At 45.1% G+C, this 15,478-nt stretch overlaps 2 protein-coding genes across 2 annotated transcripts; one reads left to right on the top strand and one right to left on the bottom strand.

Moving 5' to 3' along the window:
- Positions 1–7,388: 7,388 nt before the first annotated feature.
- On the top strand, positions 7,389–8,969 carry LOC125524811. Its single transcript, XM_048689839.1, has one exon. The coding sequence runs from the start codon at positions 7,404–7,406 to the stop codon at positions 8,511–8,513; it is 1,110 nt and encodes a 369-aa protein (XP_048545796.1). The 5' UTR covers positions 7,389–7,403; the 3' UTR covers positions 8,514–8,969.
- Positions 8,970–9,175: 206 nt separating this feature from the next.
- Positions 9,176–14,998, bottom strand: LOC125524810 (sodium/hydrogen exchanger 7-like). The gene is made up of 12 exons (XM_048689837.1): positions 14,706–14,998; positions 14,530–14,580; positions 14,343–14,450; positions 13,646–13,871; positions 13,166–13,468; positions 12,627–12,724; positions 12,017–12,148; positions 11,689–11,907; positions 11,331–11,537; positions 10,405–10,495; positions 9,902–10,069; positions 9,176–9,778 (listed from the first exon to the last, which is right to left on the bottom strand). Exons 2-12 carry the CDS (start codon positions 14,530–14,532, stop codon positions 9,507–9,509), a joined length of 1,827 nt encoding a protein of 608 aa, XP_048545794.1. The 5' UTR covers positions 14,533–14,580; positions 14,706–14,998; the 3' UTR covers positions 9,176–9,506.
- Between the last annotated feature and the right edge of the window lie 480 nt (positions 14,999–15,478).

The raw sequence follows: 15,478 nt of genomic DNA, 5'->3' as shown, positions 1-15,478 counted from the left end.
TAGACATTTCTCATGTTATGTGGTCTGAGCTTCTGTCTACCATTTCTGAGCGCAAGTGCCCGATCTATGGTCCTTTCATCATGCTGCTCATTGAGAAGGCCTGGGCACATCACTATCCCAGGGCTGTGCTGGAAACTGGAGAGTTGATTTCTCATGATATCAAACGTATGCGGAAGAAGGACAACTGGGGCACCCAAGCCCCTCGTTCTGATGCTCCACCTTCTGAGGCTGACATGGAGTTCGAGGTCGATGCTGAGGCCGACAAGGATGAGGACTATGAGCCCTTTGGTGTGGAGCCCTCATGGGCTAAGAGGATTAAGCGCAAGATGAAGAAGCTCTTCTACATGGAGTCTCATGGCCAGTACATGTCTCATGTCTCTGAGAAGAAGGCCCGCAGACGTCACAAGGAGCTCATGCATTAGTTGGGTGCCACTGTTAATAACAGATCTGAGGAGAGGATCACTGATGAGGAGGAGTGGGTTCAGCAGCATTGCCCATGGACCGATTCAGACGCCGAGCAGTTTCCAACCGACGACGGAGGTGCAGACGATCACGCTGAGATGTGATGTTCGAGATCATCAGCTTGCTATCACCTGGAGCCGTAGCAACGCTCTTTGCCCTTTTGGTGTCTCGCTGCCAAAGGGGGAGAGAGTTTAGGGATTTGTGTTGTTGCCGTGTTGCGAGTGTGTCTTTGTGGTTTGTGGTGTCTTGTGTTTTCTCGTCGTTTTGCTTGGTTTGGTTTGGTGCCAGTGAGACCTAAGTTCTAGACATATGGTGTGAGACATATGCTACCTTATCTTTAGCTTTATTATCTATGTCTATTCAGTACTGTAGTATCTTATGAGTTGCATGCTTATCCTGTTTTATACCCTGCTCTCATGTATCCTGTGCTTAGAATTTTTGGACTATAAAATATAGGGGGAATTTTGATCCTAATGTGTGTACATCTACCTTTGCTCTCATGCATTCCAAAGGCACTACTAACTAGGTGCACACATTCAGGGGGAGCCCGTCTATATTTTGTAGTTCTAAGTATCCTTACTTTTATGTCTTTTCCTTGTGCAAATCCCTGGTTGTCATCAATCCACCAAAAAGGGGGAGATTGTTAAAGCATATCTCTCTCGATGTAGTTTTGGTGATTGATGACAACATATTTGCAGACTAACCATGTGCTTTGAGCATTTCAGAGTTTCATCCTTTGGCTCGAGACGATTTTTTCCCCTCGGAGTGTTTTTCAAGACGGTGCAGCTCTTTCGTTTCTTGTTGGTGGACTAGCTTCATAGGAGTCACCGTACTATCAAGAGGGGGTCCGCTTTGGTAAGGGTAGGGTGGAATCATCATGTACACTTTCGTTTCACACCCTCTGGGCCTTCCCGCGTCGTTGGAAGTTTGATTCCCTGCTGTTTGGGCAGTCTTTGGCCCCAGCGATAGTACCGCGGTGCCCATCGCTAGTACTGCTTGAGGGTCCTTAGCGGCAGTATCGCTGCGGTACCGGGCCACTACCGCCTCGACTCAAGGGGGGCACTTCTCGTGTCGGGTTGAGCGACACTTGCAGCGGTAGTAGGTGCGGTAGTACCGCTCGAGAGCGGTAGTACCGCACTGGGCCTGTCCGGCAGTACAGCGTTGGGCCAGTCCCTCCTCTATCTTCTAGCCCTCTCTAGCTGGGCGGTAGTACCGCTGCCCCCTGCGGTAGTACCGCCCTCTATGGGGTTGTTTAGTGGGGTAACGATTGGATTGTTACCCCCACTATAAAAGGGGGTCCCCTTCTTCTTCGTTGACTAACCTCTTCCCCCAAAAGCTCCATTATTGCTCCAAGCTCCATTTTCGCCCGATCTCTCTCCCTAGCCAACCAAACTTGTTGATTTGCTCGGGAGTAGTTGAGAAGGCCCTGATCTACACTTCCACCAAGAGATATTTGATTCCCCCACTAATCCCTAGCGGATCTTGTTACTCTTGGGTGTTTGAGCACCCTAGACGGTTGAGGTCACCACAGAGCCATAGTCCATTGTGGTGAAGCTTCGTGGTGTTGTTGGGAGCCTCCGATTGAGTTGTGGAGTTTGCCCCAACCTTGTTTGTAAAGGTCTGGTCTCCGCCTCCAAGGGCACCAATAGTGGAATCACGGCATCTCGCATTGTGTGAGGGCGTGAGGAGAATACGGTGGCCCTAGTGGCTTCTTGTGGAGCATTGTGCCTCCACACCGCTCTAGCGGAGACGTACTTCCCCTCAAAGGTAAGGAACTTCGGTAACACATCCTCGTCTTCACCGGGTCCACTCTTGGTTATCTCTTACCTTTACTTGTGCAAGCTTATTAGTGTTACTTCTCTTGCTTGCTTGTATGTTCGTTGTTGTTGCATCATATAGGTTGCTCACCTAGTTGCACATCTAGACAACCTACTTTGATGCAAAGTTTTAATTTGGAAAAGAAAAGCTAAAATTGTTAGTTGCCTATTCACCCCCCCTCTAGTCAACCATATCGATCCTTTCAGGGGGCGGCTGGGCGAGAGGGTAGGGACGACAGAGAGGGGTGGCGGCAGCGGCGGAGTAGGGAGGCGACCAGAGAGGCGGCGGAGAGGGCCGGCGGTGGAGTGGGGCGGCGAGAGGGGAAGGAGCAGCGGAAGGCGATGAGCATTTACCCGCCGGCGACGAGAAGACCTGCAGCGACGGTGGCGACTAGGAGGAGCAATCCTAACAGAAGATCGCGAGGAAAGGGAGAGTGTGTCGCGTGAGAGGGGGAGGGGTGGTTTTTTCATGCGGTGTACTAGTAGCACTGGGTATGGACCGGCGCTACTGTTAAGTCAACTAGCTGTAGCGCATGTGTAGAGCCCACGCTACAGCTAAGTGGGCTAGTGTGGTGTGCGGTGTGGCCCACTTAATAATAGCGCGGCGCAGGGTAACCAGCGTTGCTGCTAGTTGTCGTAGTAGCGCTCTCTGCACCCGGCGCTACTAGTACTTAGGAGTAGCGAGGTAGCCCAAACAGGCGCTACTAGTAAAGTTCTACCTATAAGCCTTTTCCTAGTAGTGTGTTTGAAAAACTTCAAAAATTCAAAAATATTTTTTTCTTATTTTTGGTTTTCTTTTCATGTTTAGTTAGTTTGTAATACAAAAGAAAACCCAAAAATATTTCTCGTTTTTTCTTTTGCTTGTTGAGAGCTTTCCTATGTAAATAGTTTTTCTCATTTTTCCTTTGTTACTTTGCTTTCTTCAAAAAAACTAAAAACTCTAAAAATATTTCAGTGTGTTTCTCATAATTTATTTTCTTTTTGTTGAGTCATCGTAGGGAGAAGATCACGATGAAATTGTTGAGTGGCTCTCATATGCTTTCTTGTTGATCTAACGAAGAGCCAATATTACCTTGTCTTCTCCCCCGAATAAAATGTTTGCAAATTCCAGTTTTGTCCACAAACACTCTTGCACTATTATTATTTCCATATCATTTGGTCGTGCAAATGAAAGGCAATAATGACGATGATTTGATGAAGTGACTGTGGCAAGGAAAAGATGGTATGAAATCTTCTTGTTTTTGTTTTTGTTTTTGTAAATATGTTTAACTCGGTATCCATGATTCAGCATATTATGAGTAAACATGTTTGTGATGAAAATTAGAGATTATAGTTGCTCATGAAGGAAAATATACCCTAGAGGCAATAATAAAGTTGTTATTTATATTTCCTTATATCATGATAAATGTTTATTATTTATACTAGAATTGTATTAACCGGAAACTTAGTACATGTGTGAATACATAGACAAACAAAGTGTCACTAGTATGCCTCTACACGACTAGCTCGTTGAATCAATGATGGTTATGTTTCCTAACCATAGACATGAGTTGTCATTTGATTAACGGGATCACATCATTAGAGAATGATGTGATTGACTTGACCCATACCGTTAGCTTAGCACTTGATCGTTTAGTATGTTGCTATTGTTTTCTTCATGACTTATACATGTTCCTATGACTATGAGATTATGCAACTCCCGTTTACCGGAGGAACACTTTGTGTGCTACCAAATGTCACAACGTAACTGGGTGATTATAAAGGTGCTCTACAGGTGTCTCCGAAGGTACTTGTTGAGTTGGCGTATTTCAAGATTAGGATTTGTCACTCCGATTGTCGGAGAGGTATCTCTAGGCCCACTCGGTAATGCACATCACTATAAGCCTTGCAAGAATTGTAACTAATGAGTTAGTTGCGGGATGATGTATTATGGAACGAGTAAAGAGACTTGCCGGTAACGAGATTGAACTAGGTATTGAGATACCGACGATCGAATCTCGGGCAAGTAACATACCGATGACAAACGGAACAACGTATGTTGTTATGCGGTTTGACCGATAAAGATCTTCGTAGAATATGTGGGAGCCAATATGAGCATCTAGGTTCCGCTATTGGTTATTTACCGGAGACGTGTCTCGATCATGTCTACATAGTTCTCGAACCCGTAGGGTCCGCATGCTTAAAGTTTGATGACGGTTATATTATGAGTTTTGATGTACCGAAGGTAGTTCAGAGTCCCGGATGTGATCACGGACATGACGAGGAGTCTCAAAATGGTCGAGACGTAAAGATCGATATATTGGACGACTATATATATTTGGATACCGGGGTGGTTCCGGGTGAGATCGGGATAATACCGGAGCACCGGGAGGTTATCGGAACCCCCCGGGAGGTATATGGGCCTTAATGGGCTTTAGTGGAAAGGAGGGGAAAGGAGCAAGGGAGGGGGGCGCCCCCCCCCAAGCCCAATCCGAATTGGGAGGGGGCCGGGCCCCCCTTTCCTTCCTCCCTCCTTCCTCTTCCTTCCCTCTCCCTCTCCAAATAGGAAAAGGAGGAGTCCTACTCCCGGTGGGAGTAGGACTCCCCCCTTGGGCGTGCCTCCTCCCCTTGGCCGGCCCTCTCCTCCCCCTTTATATACGGAGGAGAGGGGCACCCCATAGACACAACAATTGATCTTTTGGATCTTTTAGCCGTGTGCGGTGCCCCTTTCCACCATAGTCCACCTCGATAATATCGTAGCGGTGCTTAGGCGAAGGCCTGCGACGGTAGAACATCAACATCGTCACCACGACGTCGTGCTGACGGAACTCTCCCTCAAAGCTCGGCTGGATCGGAGTTCGAGGGACGTCATCGAGTTGAATGTGTGCAGAACTCGGAGGTGCAGTGCGTTCGGTACTTGATCGGTCGGATCGTGAAGACGTATGACTACATCAACCGTGTTGTGCTAACACGTCCGCTTTCGGTCTACGAGGGTACATGGACACACTCTCCCCTCTCGTTGCTATGCATCACCATGATCTTGCGTGTGCGTAGGAAAATTTTGAAATTACTACGTTCCCCAACAGCTCATGCCATTCTTAAGTAGCTAGGAGTGGATGATGATTTATGTTGAGCGTCAACATGCATTAAAATGGTTATGATGTAGTATTTTAGAATGATATCCTCCTCTAAATGATTCAAGTGGCTTGACTTGGCACATTTGAACACATGTAGTTGTTTCAAGATCAATGCAGCTTTCATGATATTTACGTTCAGAGTGTTAATATCCTACTCATGCTAGTGTTTAATATTAATTATTCGCAATGCATGATTATGACCTAGCGCTCCCTAGTTGGTCTCTTCTCATTCTATTTGTTAGCCTTCGCCTGTACTAAGCGGCAATATTTCTTGTGCGTCCAAAATCCTTAAACCAAAGTTGTTTCAGATGAGTCCACTATATCGACCTATATGTGGTATTACCCTATTGTTCTAAGTAAATTTGCATGTTCCACCTCTAAACATTCAAATAAGCATTTGTTTTGTGTGTTTGTATCGCTCATGGAGCGACACGGGCGGTAAGTATCTTCCATGCTAAGCGGGTTATTCTCACGATGGGTGTTTGCTCATTTGTCATTACATGAGGGAGGCTGGTAATTGGGATGGTCGGTCGTATTATCAAAAATAAAGAAAAATATAATGAAACAACACCCCTAGAAAGTTGATTGTTTGGAGGGGACCAGTGGATTCGGCTAGCCATGGCTTGTGATTGCATGGTTGAGTGGGAGTAAACTTTACCTTTCCGCTTGGAAACCGCCGATAATGTGTTTAGCATGAAAGATATTAAAAAAATCCTCGGTCGTGATGTTGATAGGAAAGACACAGCTCTCAAAATTGTATTCATATCTGATTTAAGCTTTGAGTTTTGGCACCTCTGCAAATCTCTGATTCCCTTTGTCTATGTCTTCACTTTTATGTTATTTACTTTTATTGTTGAGTCATCACCTTCTCATTTTAAGCACCAATCCTGAGAGCGCTATTGTCATTCTTATGCATATAGTACAGTTAATGTTGTGTGCATCATGATTGGATCTCTCCTACCTTGAATTTTAATGTTTAGTGACTGCTTGAACTTTAGGGGTGATCTGCATTTGTATTTTACGGTCTCAGAAAAGGCTAGCGAGAAACCATTTTATTTTGTTATATCATGATTGTTTTGAATTTTATTGGCATTGGAGATATATTATTATTGCTTGCCAATTAATTATGCCATTGATATGGGTAAATATAAATTCTAAGTGCTATCATTTGCATGGTTAGTTTATGATCTTTAATGAAAACTTGGGTGCTATTTAAGCTTATATACGGATAAAAAAAAGTTCGCTTGATATAGTCATGTGATGCATGTCGACGGCGATGCTCTTGATTTTCTTCCAGCTAATAGGGATGGTTTGTACTCCCTTCGGTCATTTTTACTCTGCGTACTAGATTTCTGCCAAATCAAACATTACAAACTTCGACCAATTTTTTATTAAAAAATATCAACATCCACAAGATCAAATATATGTACTATGAAACTACATTTGATAATGAATCTAACAATATTGATTTGGCATTGTGATTTTTGATACTATTTTCGATAAGTTTGGTCAAAGTAGAGATAGTTTGACTTTGGACAAAATTTATATGCAGACTAAAAATGACCGTAGGGAGTATTTCGGTGGCAGTGCTCTTGAAGTCTTGATAATTCCTGGCAATGCCATTCAAAATTATAAATGGGAGAATCTGGTTACAACTATCAGAAACAATCAAATTGAAACAATAGGAAATTGGGAAGGCACTGGAAAAAGAAACAGAAAAAAAAGTAACTCGAATGAATAAGCGTAGTATATGGGACGGTTGTTGGGCCAGGCCCAATGAGGCGAAGAGGGGGGGCGCGAGTTTCCGGAAAAGGCGGGAAAAAAGAATCGCGCGGGAAGCGCATCGACTGCTCTGCTAAAAAACTAAAGATGGAAATCCATGTCCGACTAGAGCTTGGGACGATGAGGCGAATCCGATTTCAGACGGAAGCGCGTCGTCTGCACACCATATAATCCCCACCCCACCGATCAATCCAATCCCTCCTCAAACACAACTTGCCAGGAAACCATGGCCGTCACGAAAGCGAGGAAAGCAATCAAGAGATCAACTCGCGCCACCGCCGACGCCGGAGCCGGAGCCAGCAGCTCCCTGTCCATGGCGCCTCCGCCCAGGCCCATCGGGGCGAACGAACTCAAGCAGCCGCCGCTGCTGCCTCCCGGCGTTTACTTCAACCCGACGAAGGCGGACAGGATGGGATTCCTCAACCGGTGGATCGCCGGCGACGACAAGATGCCCGACGCGCGGGGGTTCATCCTCCACGCCGACATGTACGACAACGACCCCTACGCGCTGCAGCGGCTGCACCCGCCGGCCAGCGCCCGCGAGGGCAAGCACACGTGGTGGTTCCTCGGCGAGAGCAAGTTCCAGAGCCCGTGCAGCGCGACAGAGAACAAGCGCGCCGACCGCAGCGTCCGGACCGGCGGGTTCTGGCGGGTGGAGCAGAGCAAGGAGGAGCTTCGCGAAGAGGGCGGGCGCAAGAACTGCTTCGGGTTCTACTGCGTCCCGATGAAGCGCAAGACGCCGTGGCTCATGCAGGAGTTCACCAGCGACAGGGACAGGGGCGACGGCAGGAGGGGCGTGCCCGCGCTCCACAAGCTCTACGTCACACCGCGCGCCACCAAAGAGGGCCGGAGGGAAGTCTACGGGGAGGACGGCCTGACGGCGAGGAACAAGAAGCCTGTCCCGGCAGACTATTTCGCCGCCGCCGCCGCGCTGATGCCGCCGGGGAGTGTCCGTGGTCTCCGGCAAGAACACGTTGAGCCGCCACGGCCACAGGCGTCGGAGCTGCTGCCTTCGCCCCCGCCCCTTCTTGATTACGGCGACGACGACGATGGCCAATACTTCATGGATGACATAATGTCGTCGGTGGGTCCTCTTCACTACGACGATGGCGAGAAGGGGCAGAACTCCATGGGGCCAGCCAACGTTCTTGGTCAGTACCAGCAGCAGCAAGATGAGGACGGGCCTGAGGATAATTTCAGCATCTCAATGGACCAACTCATGAGAATACTTGACAAGCCAGCGGAGACGACGGTCGAGGGGGGAGAACCGGCGTGGGACTCGTTGCCGGATATCGTTGATCATGATGAGTTCGTGAAATTCAACAAGGATGCTTAGATTGCAGCTCCACTTAGACTGAGAGATCCAAGTTCCACTTAGACACACTGATCGCTTGATCTGCTAGCTAGAGACTATTCTTTGGTTGATTAATTTGGTTTGGGGGATTTAATTTGTGTGGGGTTCTAGTCTATGCTAATAGTAGTTCTCCCTGTACCGTGTGTTTGTATTAGACTCAAAAATGTAATGTGATGTTTTTTTGAGGGATATCATGTGATGCGATTGGTTTCAAGACTGTTTATATAGGAGTATTTATTTAATAATTGCAGGGAAAGAATTTAGTTTGCTTTAAAATTCTTGCACTACTAATTTTACTTGATTCGCTCATACGAAAATAGCAGAAGATTTGCATGACAGGCATGAAGTTTGAACATAGTTATAATCGGAAATTCTAAACTGTCTTGATGTTTTCGATCGGCCCACAAAAAATACCAATATGCAAGTGCATGGGAAAAAATTTCCTTGTCACGTTGATTACTTTTAGTCCCAACTGTGAAGTCTTCAAGATTTACCAAATTTGGCTTTCACATATGAAATCTCAAACAATAAAATATGGAATCAGACACTAAATCTTGAAGACCACAATAAAGTTGGGCAAATGCAAAGTTCTTAACTCATGCCAATAATAGACTTGCCATCTGTGAACACCAACTCTTGGCCAATGTAGCAAAAAAAGCTGAATATAACGTGATTGAATGGTTGCAGCGACGCGCTCTTTTAAACAAAACTGAGAGCGTCCCAAATCCTATTTCGGTCCATAAAGCTAATTTCATGACTATCACCTTCAGCATCTCTTATCTGTAATTACGTTGCTTGTATGACACCCAGCGATGTCAAATGGCATGATGACATACCCAACTTTGTACACTCTATTTATGGTTACCGGCGATTTAGTTACACCAGCAAGTAATAAAGCCAAGTTTCTCAAAAAGAGAGGTCAATTTCATGATTGCTACTCCATCAAGCACGCTACTATATTCGCACAAGATCCCATCAGCTGCCTCGCGTCACGCCAGATGATGAGCCAGCTGATGAATCACCCAAGGGCAGCTTGTTCGGAGAGTCGACGGTAATGATGACTTGTTCTTCTCCAGTGGATTCTTCCACGCTGAGCTGCAAGGCTTCAGCAGAGAAGCTACCACCCGGCTGGTTCCTCTGCCCATTGGCCTCCGTGAACAGCCTCCCTACTTCGAAGATGAGAACTCTAGCTTGGGCTTCCACCTGATAGCTGTCTGCTGCGTAGCAACTGTCCATACGGTTCATAGCTGTAGGTAAACAGGAAAGCATCAGTGTCAACATCAATCAGTAGATATAACTAGAAATCGTACGAGTAGGGCTATAGATTTCCATTTTCAATGATTCACTTCTTGATGGATGATGTACAGCACCTGAAGACTCCAGACCAAGTAACTCCAGGTCCATGTTTGATGGCAGCAGCACTCCTGGAGGTAAGATGCTGTTTTGGTTCTCCGCCTTCAAAGTTCCTTCTAGTAAGATGCCGATGTAATTATGCTCGAGCATGATGTCTTCACCCTTGGTGTACAAGTTCATAGTAGATCCTGTGCTGACGAGAAGCCGCGTCTCTTGCATTGTCATTTTCTCGAACACACGTGGGATCAAGAGCTTAGCAATGACTGCAGCACTTTCCTACTAGAAGTTCATAGTAGATCCTGTGCTGTGCTGTTTTGGTTCTCCGCCTTCAAAGTTCCTTCTAGTAAGATGCCGATGTAATTATGCTCGAGCATGATGTCTTCACCCTTGGTGTACAAGTTCATAGTAGATCCTGTGCTGACGAGAAGCCGCGTCTCTTGCATTGTCATTTTCTCGAACACACGTGGGATCAAGAGCTTAGCAATGACTGCAGCACTTTCCTACTAGAAGTTCATAGTAGATCCTGTGCTGACGAGAAGCCGCGTCTCTTGCATTGTCATTTTCTCGAACACACGTGGGATCAAGAGCTTAGCAATGACTGCAGCACTTTCCTGCAATTTCCATGTATGTATGATTAAGGACTAGCGGATTAGATCCCCCCCCCCCCCCCCCAACAAAAAAAACGATATAGATTGTTAGGCGCAAGGCAGAGGAAACACATTGTCACATCCGAAGTAACCGATTTTGGTGAACAGAGGATGGAAGCCCAAGCAAGCTGTGACACGTGCATAGTTTCACACCAAAATGGGGACGTGCTATAAATGAATTGTCGGCCACAAGAATGTTACAGAAATACATAAATCATTTGAGACAAGGTGACACGACAAGGCGTCTAGGGGCCATTTCCCTTTAGGCCTTGTTCGGTTCCCCCCAAATCCCCTCCATTCCACTCCAATCCACTTGGGGAGTGGCTTAACCGAACAAGGCCTTAATGTAACAATCAAGGGAAAGCAGAAAAATCAAAGTATTATGTTGTAGTATCTCTAGTGTTTTTATTTTTGATTTGAGGGCAGAAACAGAAGAAATGCAATCTCAACATTTCTGTTTTTCTTGTGAACATGTGGAGGGGAAATTAGCTGGGTTCCACTTTTTAGAAATTTTCAAAATTTTGAACTCTTTCAAATTTGAGATTGGGTAGAAACAAGAAACAATTATACTCAAACTTGGTTAAAAAAGAAAGAGCTTCTCATCTGCAAGGTTCTGGTTCTTCAACTGGTAGCCAGCAGTTACGCTACGTGGTGATATTAAGTAAAATCCAGAAAAACATCTGCTTCTATGCCCTCGTAGAGTTCAGAAGAAAAAAAAACTAATTGCACAGCTGCAGTACATGTACAAGAATCACTGGATTTAATAGGTACACAAGCAAACAGTAAAGTTAAAGCACACCTGCCACAGAAAAGCCTCAACAGAAGGATCTGACCGACGCAATTGATCTATCTTTTCAGCTTCAATAAAGAAACAGCGCACGAGAGAATCTGTAATCATGTCACAGAGACAAGACTTTCCTGTTAGCACCTCGTATAGACCCAAAGTGCTTCCATGTGGGAAAATTGGGTGCAAAGAATGCCTGCTGCTTAGCCTCTGACTTCTCCACTGTCAAAAAAAGGGGATAACTTAGGGGGCGGCGAAACGGCTGCCAAAAGCACATGCTCCCAGGGTGAACAGTAAATTCGTAAAAAATGTGTTAGGTATATACTCCAACAAAATACAGTACAGTTTAGAGCAGTCTTAAGCAGAAACATACCTTTACTGCTCCGATCGAAACAATCCATATACCAGTTGCTCTTGAGCCTTCCATATATAGGGCTGCACCATGCCCTTTTACTTTTTCTTTTTTATTGCTTAACAAAGGAGCACGCACAGCAGCAGGCAGCATGCCGACTAATGGATGAGTGCCTAAAAGATCGCCAACTCTTGGCATTTTCACTAATTGTGGATTCCTCTTAAGCTTCTTCAGGTCTGTCTGACAAGTGATTAACTTACATGAATAAGCATATTGGTTGCAACTTTTGAACTGAAACCACTTTGGCAATTAATTTTCGAAGCAAAAGACAAGTCAAACACTCCACTACCTGCCAAGCATCATCCAGATGTGCCATTTCTTTTTCTTCCAGTAACCCAGTCTTCCATAGGTTTTGAACATTCTCACTCAAGTGTGTCAATACAGCATATGTTACTTGTCGAGTCTTTAGCACACAAAGAAGCTGAAAATGTGGAAACACCTTCAGAATCTAGGCAATAATGAACTCTCAGATTCAAGAATGGGAGACTGCCTTGTTTATTCATACAATGAGGTTTTTCATCACTACTGCCGAATTGTTGTATGACAATGAAATGAAGTATTCCGAAGTGCTATAAAAGTAGGGCCTGTCTCGAATGTAGAGTTCTGGAACAATTTCACATGAATTTTGCAGGAAACAAAATAATTCTGGAAAATAAAACTAACAAAATCATTTCCAAACTCTAAAGCTAACATTTACATCCACTCACCCCAGCGATGCCATACAAGCACATGGAAATTCTCTACAGATCAAACTAGAATTCCAGTTCAGTTGAGATGGTGCTTTCTTGAGTTTTGCAAAAGATAATGGGTTGTTGAGTGAACTGTTGAACTATTGTGCTGGAGGCTGAAGGCTCCATATTAGTTAAGTCAACAGATAAATGCACATTGTAAGCACAAACCTGAGGGAATGTACAGCGAACTTCTTCCAAGAACTTCCTAGCTTCCTCTCCCCCAGCATTACTTTCATCAATAACAATTTTTGCAATCTCACTATCACCTGATGAATGAAGTATACGGAACATTGGTAAGTAACTAGGATCATATATGCAAGTTGAACTCCACGTACCTTAAAAAATGGGGTCAGAGGAGAAAATAGAAGGATTTAAAACTTTTGAGGACGATGACTTTAGACAGGCTTTACATAGTTCAACCTTAATAAGCTAAATGGTTGGAGCCATGCGTCCATCTGCACCATACTACTTTCCACGTATCTTAAAAAATAGGGTCTGTAGCTGATTGATTCTACAGAAAGATAGACTGGCGACTATAGCGACGAACACCTACGCATAACATCTGGCATATGCACCACGTATTGTGACCAATATTCATGTACTCCCTCCGATCCATGGATTGAGTACTAAGGTCTGGAATTGGTAGCACAAAGAAATGGTAAATAACAAGCACATAAAAGCATTCTAAAAGTTTTCCAAGATTTTACCAAGAAAATTTTGTAGTTGTCTCCTTGCAATTCTATGAGCACGAAGAAATGTAGCACAGATGTAACATCCTGACTCCAATCTTTGTACTGTGAAGTATGTGATAAAACTTTGTGGTAACATGCTTGCAGAAAGGAACCTATAGTAACTTGGGAAATAGACACTGGACTGCAAACTGTTCCAATCGCATAATGGTCGGCTAGAAACAAGATCCATAGCTTCATCAACTGATCGCATCAAAATATTTGCTGTAGCTTGAGTTATCTGTCCCTGGTCAAGCATTGCCCAGTAACTGGCTTGCACACCTGAAAGCAATATTTACAAAAAGGAAAAAAATCTTTGTTAACTGATTGCATTTAGTATGAAACTAAACATCTCCATAAAATACGGAGACAAGATAGAATTATGGACGAAATATAAAGCCAACTATTTAGGGGCAAAAACAGAAAAGCAAACAAACTGGGGGGGGGGGGGTTGCCTACCATTCAAAAGACGCACTCGACCATCCTTTAAATTCATGGTATGTACGTGATCATGATTGTCATCATGTGGATGTGCATGTTCATCTTCCAAGTTACTCAAGCCTGTGATATATTTCTTAACTGTAACCCAGTCAGCAGGACCAAGCTCCTCATCATCTTTGAGATCACCAAAAGCTTCTAATGTATTGTTTAGAATTTCATGTCTAGTATAATTCAACATGCGAAGCTGTGCACCAGTAATCAGAATATAATTTTATGCCGAGCCTGAGCAGAACATTACTATACTACATACATATCATCAATCACATGTGAAACGATAAAGTACTAATATTTCTGGAAGCAACAAGGTATCAGTCACACAAAACCTACTCCTCGGAGTTGCTGGATGAAGAGGTCTAACTAAATAGCAAGCAAGGCTCAGAACACCTTTTGGACTTACAAATAGGTTCAACTGAAAGAGAAATTAATCATTTTTATGCCATGGTTATGTAAGATGCTAATCCACCAACCCTGAACTCATAGGCACAGAAATAAAATATGTGTAACAATCACACCATATAATCTTCCTATTTACTAATTAATCTAAGGGAAATGAAAGAGGAGTCAAAAGATTTCTTATTAGCACACAGAAAAGCAAATTCTTTAACTCCAAGGTTAAAAAAAACCACAGATGAAACTTGTAATTTGTAAAGCTAACCTTTGTTACTGACAGGTTGTCCATACCAAGTGCGTGCAACAAAAATTGTGTGGTAGAACCATTCAATATTAGTGTCAGAAACACGATGCCGCCAGTGAAGAACACAAACTACAAAAAGATGGATAAAATAAGCCTTGCTCAAATTAAATTTTCTGATTTTGTATTTTGTCAGGAAAAACTAACCTACCATTGTTCCGACTTCTGGTTTCAGAAAAGGTTGAGCTGTATCACTAGCACGCTGGTAAAAAGTAACCCAGTAACCTCAAATTATTATCATAGATTAATTTTTTGAACAAAAGTAGACTAATATAGTGATAATAAGAGACAAATGAGATGGTCAAGTGGTGCATGAATATAACTTACTTTAACAGACAGCGCTAATTATAGGGAAACAGCACCTCGCAGCCCAGACCAAACAATAATTATGGCTTCTTTTAAGTCCAAACCATACCCAAAGTAGCGCAACAAAAGATACAGAGCACCGACAACTGCAGCCCGTGCCATTTGTACATAGAAATAGAGCAGAAGAAGAAACCCCCATGAAGTGCCTGAAAGAGCAAGCGATAAACGGAATGAGTAGGTTTACTGAATTCCCCGATGATTGTATAACATGCTACATATAGGAGGAGAAAAAGCGAGGAATTGGTGAGGAAGAGACCAACTCACCTCCACGTCACCTCCCGCGAGGCAATCCGGAGGCCAACCCTAACCCTCACCGCCGCCCCCTCCCTCTCCCTTCCTCCCCCTCGCCATCGCCCGGGGGCGCGGCCGGGCAAAGCCCTGCCGTCGCCGGCGGCGGCGGGGCCCTGTCTCTTCCCGCTCGGGCGATGTTGGCGCAGGCCGGCACCCCGGGCCCATACGTGGCGCTGTGGCCGGGCTCCACGGCGGCCCGGCGGGCGGTTAGGTGGGTGGCGTGCCTGCGTTGCCTGAGATGGCGGCGGCTTGGTCCGGCGCGGCCAGATCTTGCTCCAGGCGGCGCAGGCTGCAGGTGGCCGCCGCTGCCGTGGCTGCAGCAGGTGGTGCTGGTGCAGACCAGAGGTTGGGGACGGCGGCGGCGGCGGCTCTTCCAGATCTGACCTCACGGCGGCGCAGGCCGCGGGTGGCTAGGGCTGCGAGCGGCTGCCCTGACCGGGCCC

Source organism: Triticum urartu, chromosome 7 (assembly GCF_003073215.2).
Source record: "Triticum urartu cultivar G1812 chromosome 7, Tu2.1, whole genome shotgun sequence".
Classification (NCBI taxonomy): domain Eukaryota; kingdom Viridiplantae; phylum Streptophyta; class Magnoliopsida; order Poales; family Poaceae; genus Triticum; species Triticum urartu.
The sequence above is the reverse complement of the archived record's forward strand: the minus strand, read 5'-3'. Positions and strand labels throughout refer to the sequence as shown.